Here is a 10,711-nt window from a genome sequence, read left to right as displayed (position 1 = left end):
ATAACTTTTTATTGTGGTTTGTGTGAAAGTCTACAAAACAAATTGTTTTTCCATTCAGCAAGTCACAAAACATTTTATTTTGTGACATTGATTGCAATCCCCACAACGTAGCAGCACTCTTACCACTTCCTCCTTGTGGTTACCATTTCCATTCATCCTTGTTTCCTATCCCTTTCTGCCTTCTGAGTTTATCCCTGGACACATTCTACTCTTTTGATCTCATATGGTCGATTGTTCAATATTCTCTTTAATTGTCTTCTGGTTGTTCTATTTCCAGTACTCTAGTTTCTATGCCCACTTACCTTCTCATCCTTGCTTTAAAATAATTGTTCTCACATAGCTAACACCATACTTACAGGTAATATCCTTTATTTTGTGTACCAATCTGTTATTTCAGTAAAAGGTAGCCTCAAGGGATTATTTTGGTACAAGGTAATAATTTCATTTCACTTGTATCAATAATCAAAGTCCTTGAAAGTAGGAGTCAAGTATGGAGATAAAGGAATGCTTAATGCTTTAATAAAAATAAAAATAACTCACTGCGTCAAGTCAGATCTGACTCATGGTGACCCCTCCTTGGGTTTCCGAGGTGGTATCTCTACGAAAGTAAATTGCCCAGTCTTCCTTCTGAGGAGTGGCTGGTGAGTTTGAACCGCCAACCTTCTGATTAGCAGTCAAATGCCTTAAGCACTACACTGCCAGAGCTCCTAATGTTCATTATTTAATAAATTTGTTGTTGTTGTTATGTGCCGTCAAGTCGGCCCCGACTCATAGCGACCCCTCCTTGGGTTTCCAAGGCAGTATCACTACAGAAGTAGATTGCCCAACCTTCCTTCCAAGGAGTGGCAGGTGGGTTTGAATTGCCAGCCCTCTGGTTAGCAGTCAAGTACCTTAGGCACTATGCTACCAGAGCTCCTAATAAATTCATAAAAGTAACAAATTTATGTTGGGAGTCTACTTACATAGCAGATTGGTTTTATCTTTCTAGGCTCACCATCTTCACCTTTGTTCATCACTAACAGAGGTAGTTGCTCTGAATTCATCATGTTATCATGTCACAGTGAACAGAATCTGAAGCAATGGGATACAGGAGAGGTGAGCTTTGATGGGGTGAGATAAGAGGGAAAGTCCAGCTCATGGAACTAGGGGATCAGACCCCAGCCAGAGTGAATAGTAGTGGATGGTCTTGGGTAGCCAGCAAGCAGTTTGGGAACTACTAGTGTAGGAGAAAGACACTGAGAAAGTAAGCAGTTTCCACTCCATCAGTCATGACTGCCATCTTGAGGTCAAGGACTCATGGTCTCGAAATTATCTCACCACTTTTCTCTACCACCCTCTCACATTGGACCTTGTCTAGTTGTAGACCATCTAAGAAAAATAAGTATTTCCATATCAGCCCACCCTGCTCCTTTACAACAACAGCTATAAGCACTAGATTTTACTGCTACTTTGGTATAAACTATACCCATCCTAATGGTCTATGTGGGCCCAGTTACAATCCCTAGAACAGCCATGAGAGTATTCCCACCCTGGCCACAGCTAGCTCTCTGAGACCTGAAGCTCCCACTATCCTCTTGCTATCCAGCCCCTGGACTCTAAATGCTCTGTGACAAGGATAACCTGTTTTTGTTATTATTGTTAGGTGCCATCAAGTCACTCCGACTCACAGCAACCTTGTGTACAACAGAATGAAACAGTGCCCAGTCGTGTACCATCCTCACAATCCTTGCTATACCTGAACCCATCGTTGCAACCACTGTGTCAATCCATCTCCTTGAGAGCCTTTCCCTTCTTCGTTGACCCTCCACTTTACCAAGCATGATATCCTTCTCCAGGGAATGGTCCCTTCTGACAACATGACCAAAGTAGGTCAGACGAAGTCTGGCCATCTCACTTCCAAGGAGCAATCCGGCTGCACTTCTTCCAGGATAGATTTGTTCATTTTTCTGGCAGTCCATGGTACCCTCAGTATTCTTCACCAGTACCACAACTCAAAAGCATCAATTCTTCAGTCTTCCTTATTCATTGTCCAGCTTTCACATGCACATGAGATCATTGAAAATACCATGGCTTAGGTGGGCTCACCTTAGTCTTCAAAGACATATCTTTGTTCTTTAGCACTTTAAGGAGGTCTTTTGCAGCTGATTTGCCCACTGCAATACAATATCTGATATCCTGACTGCTGCTTCCATTAGTGTTGATTATGGACCCAAGTAATATGAAATCCTTGACAATATCAGTCTTTTCTCCATTTATCGTGATGTTGCTTATTGGTCCAGTTGTAAGAATTTTTCTTTTCTTTGTGTTGAGGTATAATCCATACTGCAGACTGTAGTCTTTAATCTTCATCAGTAAGCATTTCAAGTTATCTTCACTTTCAGCAAGCAAGGTTGTGTCATCTGCATATCACAGGTTGTTAAAGAGTCTTCCTCTTATTCTGATGCCACGTTCTTCTTCATATAGTCCAGCTTCTGAGATTATTTGCTCAGCATACAAGTTGAATAAGTATGGTGAAAGGATACAATCCTGACACACATTCTTCCTGATTTTATACCATGCAGTATCCCCTTGTTCTGTTTGAACGACAGCTTCCTGGTCTATATACAGGTTCCTCACGAGCACAAAGCATTCTGGAATTCCCATCCTTCTCAATGTTATCCATAATTTGTTATGATCCACATAGTTTAATGCTTTTGTATAGTTGAAAAAATGCAAATAAACATCTTTCTGTTATTCCTTGCTTCCAGTCATGATCCATCTGACATCAGCAATGATGTCCCTCGTTCCATGTCCTCTTCTGAATCCAGCTTGCATTTCTGGAAGTTCCCTGTTAATATACAACCTGCAACAGTGTTTGAATTATCTTCAGCAAAATCTTATTTGTGTGTGATATTAATGATATTATTCAATAATTTCCACATTCTGTGGGATCACCTTTCTTTGGAATGGGCACAAATATGGATCTCTTCCAGTCAGTTGGCCAAGTAGCTGTCTTCCAAATTTCTTGGCGTAGATGAGTAAGTACCTCCAGTGCAACATCCATTTGTTGAAACATCTCAATGGGTATTCCATCAATTCCTGGAGCTTTGTTTTTTGCCAATTCCTCAGTGTAGCTTCAACTTCTTCCTTTAATATCATTGATTCTTGATCATATCTTACCTCCTGGGGGTCTCTGGTAGCATAGTGGCTAAAGCACTTGACTGCTAACCAGAAGGCTGGCGGTTCAAACCCACCAGCCACTCCTCGGAAGGAAGGTTGGGCAATCCTACTTCCGTGGTGATACTGCCTCGGAAACCCAAGGAGGGGTCGCTATGAGTCGGGGCCGACTCGATGGCACATAACAAAAACAACAGCAACAAAATCTTACCTCCTGAAATGGATGAACATTGATTAATTCTTTTTTGTACAGTGACTCTGTGTAGTCCTTTCATCTTCTTTTGATGCATCCTGCATCATTCAATATTTTTCCCATAGAATCTTCAATACTGCAACTCAAGGCTTCAATTTTTTTCTTCAGTTATTTCAGCTTAAGAGATGCTGAGTGAGTTCTTCCCTTTTGGTTCTCTAACTCCAAGTCTTTGCACATTTCATTATAATAATTGACTTTGTCTTCTCAAGCTGCCCTTTGAAATCTTCTGTTCAGCTCTTTTATCTTGTTTTTCCTTCCATTTGCTTTAGCTACTCTCCATTCAAGAGCAAGTTTCCGAGTCTCTTCTGACATCCATTTTGGTCTTTTCTTCCTTGCCTGTCTTTTTAGTGACTGTGATGGGTCAAGGGGGTAGGGTCGCCAGTCAGGAACTAGGGGACTAGAGCCACCCAGTGGAGGAGACCTGTACAGATACCACCCATTGAAGATCTGTACAGGTGCCAAGTTGACAAGGGGTGGAATTGTGGTGGTTATGTTTTTGTGTCAACTTGGCTGGGCCTGGTTGAGTGGCTGGTGGTAGTTATTCCCCATGATGAGACTGGCAATCAACTCCATGGTGGGATCTACCACAAGCAGCTGAGTAGCTGCCTTTGGGATGTGGTCTGCTTCCTGTATTTAAGGAGAAGCCTTGGGATGGTCTCTAGTCTTTGGTACGCTTGGACCCTGCATGTAGCCAAGTCATTGCCCAGCAGCCTGCTATACTCTGTCAACCTTGGGACTTACAGTGGACTTAAGTTAGTGGTCTGCTGTGTGGATTGGTAACATCAGGACTGTGCCTTTTTACTTGTCAACCTTGGGGCTTCTCAGCCTCAGCAGCCAACAGCTGTCTGAGTGAAGAAATGCCTCTAGCTCCAGTGGGCTGGGAGCAGGAGGCAGAGCTGGACCCCAAGGTTGAGGGGCTTTCACCCAGCCCCTGGAGCCTGGCACTTTGAACTTGGACTTAAAGCCTCCAAATTGTAAGAATAAACTCCTGTTTGTTAAGGCCATCCCATTTGTGGTATGTTTCCTGTCAGAGTGGCACTAGGTAACCAAAATAGTGACCTTTTGCTTTCTTCATCTGTGATGTTCTTGATGTCCTCTGACAATTCATCTGGTTTTCGGTCATTAGTGTCAAATGCATCAAATCTATTTATTCTTCTGATGGTCTCTAAATTCATGTGGGATATAATCAAGGTCATGTTTTGGCTCTCATTGATTTGTTTTAATTGTCTTCAGCTTCAATTTTAACTTGCATATGAGCAACTGATGGTTTATTACACAATCATCTCCTGGCGTTTGGTTTTGGTTAAAACCGAAAACCCTGGTGTGTGATTAATCTTCCTGAGGAATTGAGTGTACTTGCTCTCATGAAACTATGACTTAGTAAAGGTGAGTGGCTCCTAAGTTGTGTTCACTAGGTTCCTGACAGGTAAAAGATGAGTGGCCACCTGGGAGATAGGAGGAAAACAGTAGAAACATCTTTCCAACTGAATAATTAGAAGAGCACAAGAGGTAGACATCTTGTCTAAAGAAAGAAATAAAAACCAGAGCCAGACTGATGTTCTTCAGGTGACATAATAAGATGGGAGAAAATGGACTTGTCAAAGGAAAGACTCCAAGTGGCAATAATGCCACAGGGCCAAGTCCCGGAGAACCTTTCACCTGTTCTGTGATATGTGCCTACCCAGGCTTGCAGTTTACAAATGTTACCATAACCAAGTTTCACCTCTTACCAGCTGTCTTAGGCTAGGCTTTCTGGAGAAGCAAAACCAATGAAGCTTATATGTGTATACACAGAGAGAGATTTATCATGAGGAAATGGTTCACATGGCTTTAGAGGCTGGCAAATCACAAGTCCATGGGTCACATGTCAGGCTAGAGGCTTCTCCTAACTCATGTGGCTTCAGGGGCTGACAAATCCAAGGTTGGCTGATCAGACAGCAGGCTGCTGGTTTTTGAGCTGCAGAGACTAAAAATCACAGATGGCCAGGTGATATGACAGGTTCACTAGTTCAAGTCCCAAGAAATGGAGGTCAAATGATGAGAGCTGGATTCAGATGCAGAGCAAGACCAAAGGTAGAGAGCTTTGCCAGAACATCCATATATACTTGATGCAGCAACATCCCTGAGGACATTCCCTTTCAACTGATTGGCTGCTCAGAGCAGATCTCATATTATGTTATATCATATCTCACCATGGGGGATGACAGTATCATTACATAAGTGCCAAACTACATCATAACTGCTGAACCAGAGAATCAGGGCCCAGTCAAGTTGATTTTAACCATCACACCAGCTATATGACTTCGGGCAAATTACTCAACCTTGTTGAGCTTCAGTTTCTTCATATATAAAATGGAAATAACAAAAACTGAATCCCAGAATTCTTGTGAGAATTAATTGGAATAATCCCAAGAGTTGTGTGTGTAAGTAAAAAAACATCTGACTGAGTGAACATAGTTTGTTGATGGAATCAAGTATTTAAATGTGAAGGCAACTTTCCCTTCTTGATCCTGGAATCATTCTTTCATAATTCCCAGTGGGAAACATCACACCAACATTAATGATCAACTGTGCATCCAGTAATGGCCACTTTACCAGACCAGCCTCCCCTTGTGGGGCTAAGAACTACCCCTCCATATGGTCCCACTAAGAAGGCCTCATTGGGACTATTTATGCATTATTATCAATCCCTACAAATATTCATAGTTTTTCAATCTCTAAAGCACTTTGTTGTTGTTGTTAGGTGCCATGTAGTCAGCTATGACTCAGAGTCACCCTATGTACAATAGAATGAAACACTGCCAAGTTCTGCATCACCCTCTCAATCCTCGCTATGCTTGAGCCCATCATTGCAGCCACTCTGTCAATTCATCTCATTGAAGGTCTTCCCCTTTTTTGCTGACCCTCTACTTTACCCAGGAGCACTGGTAGCATAGTGTCTAAGGTATTGACTGCTAACCAGAAGGCTGGCAGTTCAAACCCACCAGCCACTCCTGGGAAGGAAGGTTGGGCAATCTACTTCCGTAGTGATACCGCCTCAGAAACCCAAGGAGGGGTCACTATGAGTCGGGTCCGACTTGACGGCACATAACAACAACAACTACTTTACCCAGCATGATATCCTTCCCCAGGAACTGATCCCTTCTGATAACATGACCAAAATACGAAAGGCAAAATTTGGCCATTCTCACTTCTAGGGAACATTCTAGTTGCACTTATTCCAAGACAGATTTGTTCATTCCTCTGGCAGTCTGTATTATTTTCAGTATTCTTCCCAGATAGTGAGAGTTAAATGCACTGGCATTTTATGAGCTTAAATGGGCTTCATGAGGTTTTCTAAGGAAATGTCAGTGAGGCCCAGGAAAGGCCACAAAAGAAGTCTGTATCTGAGTGCGTGGCTCAGGAATAGGTTGGAAAAAGAGAGAATATGGGGAGGCTGAGCTAGAGAGAGACAGAATTTATCCATCCATTCAGTGATTACTGAGTGCCTAACATGGTCCAGACACTGTTCTCACTATTCTCAATAAACAAAATAAGACCAAGTCCCTGTCCTCAAGAGGTTTACACTCTAGTGAGTGTGGAGAAGAAAGGAGGGGAAAGCTAACACAGAGTTTAATAGTGAAAATAGGAGTGACTATTGAGAGGATCCACCACCTGTCAGTTAGTCTTACCGTAGTGGCTTGTTTGTTGCTATGATACTGGAAGCTATGTCATTGATATTTTAAATACCAGCAGGGTCACCCATGGTGGACAAGTTTCAGTGGAGCTTCCAAAGTAAGACAGACTAGAAAAAAAGACCTGGCAACACTTCTGAATATTAGCCAATTAAAACTTTATGATCACAACAGAACAGTGTCTGATGTAGTGCTGGAAAATGAGCCCCTTAAGTTGGAAAGCACTCAAAATACTCAATGGCTACAACAGTGAACTTGAGCAAAGCAACAATCATGAAGATGGCACAGAACCAGATGGTGTTTGGTTCTGTTGTACTTAGGGTCACCATGAGTCAGAGCCAACTTGAGAGCTACTAATAACAATAATAGAGAGAGGGGCAACCAGAAAGACAGACAGAGAAAGCTGTGCTGCCAAGTCTGAGAGAATGAATAAATTTGGGCTTATGACAGACAGATGCTGACAACAGCCTGGCCTTCCTTATGACCAAAAGAAACGAAGGGAGTTCAAGGTGGAAAAAGAACTGGGTGAGGAGGCTGAGAGGATAAAGAAGGGAGTATGGTGGTGAAAAAGGTGGGTTGATGGGGAAGGTGCTCCAAGTGGAAATTATCCTCGCAGGATGGGGATTGTAGTAGACACCAGGAGAGGAGAATGTTCTGGAAACACTTCCAGTGGTGGTGTTTATCCTCCTCATGCCTCCCTCCCCACAAAAGGCCCACTTCTTGGGCCCTGGGGCATTGCACAGGCTATGGGGAGGGTGCACTCACCTGGACCCTTGAGGGTGAAGTACACACTTGGGGAAGAGAATGAGAACCTCCACCAGAGGCATGGCCTTCTGGAAACCTCATCACCTCCAGCTAGCTCCCCCCACCTCCCATCTTCCCATCTGCACTTTCTCAGAGTGATCCCTCCCCCTCCTTCCAAGTGGGGAGCTCCTGAGAAAATCAAAGCAAGGGCGGCAAGACCAAAGTGTGACTAAATCAAGAGAATGTGTCATCACTTGGGAATAAAAGCATCAAATAAAAGTGGGGTTGTTGGCTCCAAAGTTTTTCTCCCCCTTTCTCCTCCACCTTTCTTTTCTTCCTTTATCGAGGCCCACTATTTATTCAGCAAATACATTCAAAGGCTGCGGTTCTTTGGGGCACAATGTGCTAAGTGATGTGTGTAAGGGAGGAGATCCACTTCTAAGAAGCTTAACTTCTCGGGGAGGAAAAGCTAAGCATCAACAATACGGCTTTCTCTGACTCTCTGTGTCTCTGGGAATTAAAATGTATTCAGTCCCCACCTGGCCCTGGTACCAACTCTCTGGACACAGCCCTCTTACCACAGGTGCATCTCAGTTAGTCCTGGCTCCCCTCCTCGCTTCTTCAGGTTCCAAGATAATTCTGGAATCAGCTTTCCCACCTGGTCAGGGTGAGACTATGAGGCCCCACCCTCAAATACCTGGGCTTTGATCTTTTGCAAAGGATGGGGGGACAGAAGAAAAGCACCCGGAGGGGACCACAGAGGGACTGAGGATGGCTAGAAAGGACAAAACCCACTTCAGTTTACAACCAGAAAAAAGAAGGCGCTGAGAGAAGCAAATTTCCTAACTGCTTGTGTTTTATTGTTGATCAGCAGAGAGGGGCAGGGGAGACAGTGAGTAGTGGAGACAAAGCTGGTAGAGAAGCTGGTTGAATCTTGATTCAGCTCACAGTGCAAGGATGGGAGGCAGGACTCCCCTCTCTGACTTCTACCTTAGGGATCCTACCCCACCCGTCACACTTCTAACTCCATTGTGACCCAGCATCATGAGAATTGGGGAAGCCAGTCGGAATGTTCCAAGAAGAGCCAGGAGGACGGAGAATTCTGGGAGGAAATTGATTACTGGTACCTGGGAATGGGTGAATATTCCCCCAGGTGGCCCCTGGATACCTAATAATATTCCCCCAGCTGCCACCTGGGTATCGATTGATATTCCCCCAGCTGGTGCCTGGGTATTGATTATTGTCACCCCAGCTTCCTGCATAGGATGGTGGCATGGGCCTTGTCCCCCAGCCAGTTCCAGGACGCCCACTTCCCCAAGACACACTGGGAATCAGGGTCCCCCAGGGGTGACCAGGCAGAAGTGGTTGACGGATCCTGTTAATGAGAGACCAGGGTGGGTGCTGGGAAGGGATTTCCCCTAGGGCTCCCAGGAGATTAGAACAACATGGCTGTCTAGGCCCAGAGTCCTGGTGGAGGAGGGAAGCACCTGGGGAGGCGCCTGCAGAGTATGCGGAAGGACCTTCACGCAAAGGGCCACTGCTCATAGGGAGGGCAGCAAGTCTTTCTGGCAGCAAGTCCCCAGGATGGTCCTCAACTGCAGCAGCCATCAACGGCCAAGAACCCCGAGGGGGCCAGGAGTCCACAGAAGGCAGCCCCTCGGATGAAGGCCAATTCTGCACCCCAGGACCTCCTGCAGCCTGAGAGCCATCAGATAGAGACATCATGGGCTTCAGGTGACCCTTTGCCATGCCATTAGACCCAGCATCTGCCTTGGTCTGAGGATGTTCAGAGTCAGAGGACCTGGCCAAGGAAGGTTGTCCTAGCAGAGGTAAATTGGTCTCCATGTCTTGTGAGACTTTCTTCTCCACTGCACTGATGCTTCTGGCAAATAGACCTGAGGGAAAGAGAAGATAAATCAACCAATGGACTGTCATGTTTGATCCCAATGTTCCCCTTTCCCTGGTTCCCTGGTTCCCAGCCCTTTCCTACTCCAGCTCTTACTTCCCTAGAGGACCCAAATGTACATCCTTCCTGCCTTTATCCCTTCCCCTAATTCTAGTTCCCCTGAGAGCCATGCTACCCTCCTTCCTGTCCAAGGGCTGAGCAGAGCCTCTATACCTGTGAGATGAAAATAGACCAGAAGCAGGCCCAGCAGAGCCCAGCTCCCTGCCACATGGCCCTGCATTGTCCTCAGCTCTAGCATCTCCCTCAGCCCCGGGACGGCCAGTCCTTTATCCTGCTCATGGGGCGGGGGACAGCAGAAACAGGCTGGGTCAGTGGTTTGAAGACAATAAATATCTACATTCCACTCTCCTTTCTAATTCGGTCTGTGGAAACAGGTGCCACTTGAATGTCCCAAAGGAAGCTAGGTGTCTCCCCAACCTGGCGTCTTTCCTTGAGCTCCCAGCCCCTTCTTGATCCAGGTGTCATGGGTCACAGCTCAATACAGGTTGCCGTCCTTACCTATCCCTTATTCCCTACATCAAGTACATGAAAACCATCACCCTTGGGGTCCAAATCACTTCAACATGTCTTCTCAGCAATAGAAAAACCCGGTTGTCTTCTCTCTCCTTGAGATCTAGATTTTTCTCCACCAGGACTTCTTTCTCAATCATCCTCATATCTCCTTTTTGTTCCCAGTAGGTGAGCTTCAGCATCTAGGGAAATAGACCTGGTTCCCATCCTTAAGAGATGATCATGTATTAGTTTCCTCTTGCTGCTGTAACAAATTACCACAAACTTGATGCTCAAAACAACACAAATTTATGATCTTACATTTCTGGAGGTCAGAAGTCCAAAATGGGTCTCATTGAGTCATAAATTAAGGTGTTGGGAAGATGGAAATTTCTCATGATAAAAAGTTTTGAAATGCCCTTGTTCTCT

General features: G+C 44.8%; 1 protein-coding gene across 1 annotated transcript; it reads right to left on the bottom strand.

Moving 5' to 3' along the window:
* Positions 1–8,847: 8,847 nt before the first annotated feature.
* On the bottom strand, positions 8,848–10,022 carry CUNH6orf15 (chromosome unknown C6orf15 homolog). The gene is made up of 2 exons (XM_007951461.2): positions 9,947–10,022; positions 8,848–9,722 (listed from the first exon to the last, which is right to left on the bottom strand). The coding sequence occupies exons 1-2, from the start codon at positions 10,011–10,013 to the stop codon at positions 8,848–8,850; spliced, it is 942 nt and encodes a 313-aa protein (XP_007949652.1). The 5' UTR covers positions 10,014–10,022.
* Between the last annotated feature and the right edge of the window lie 689 nt (positions 10,023–10,711).

This window comes from Orycteropus afer, unplaced genomic scaffold (assembly GCF_000298275.1).
Source record: "Orycteropus afer afer isolate SDZICR_OR568_19922 unplaced genomic scaffold, OryAfe1.0 scaffold00294, whole genome shotgun sequence".
In the NCBI taxonomy this organism is placed as follows: domain Eukaryota; kingdom Metazoa; phylum Chordata; class Mammalia; order Tubulidentata; family Orycteropodidae; genus Orycteropus; species Orycteropus afer.
This window is presented reverse-complemented; position numbering and strand designations above follow the sequence as displayed.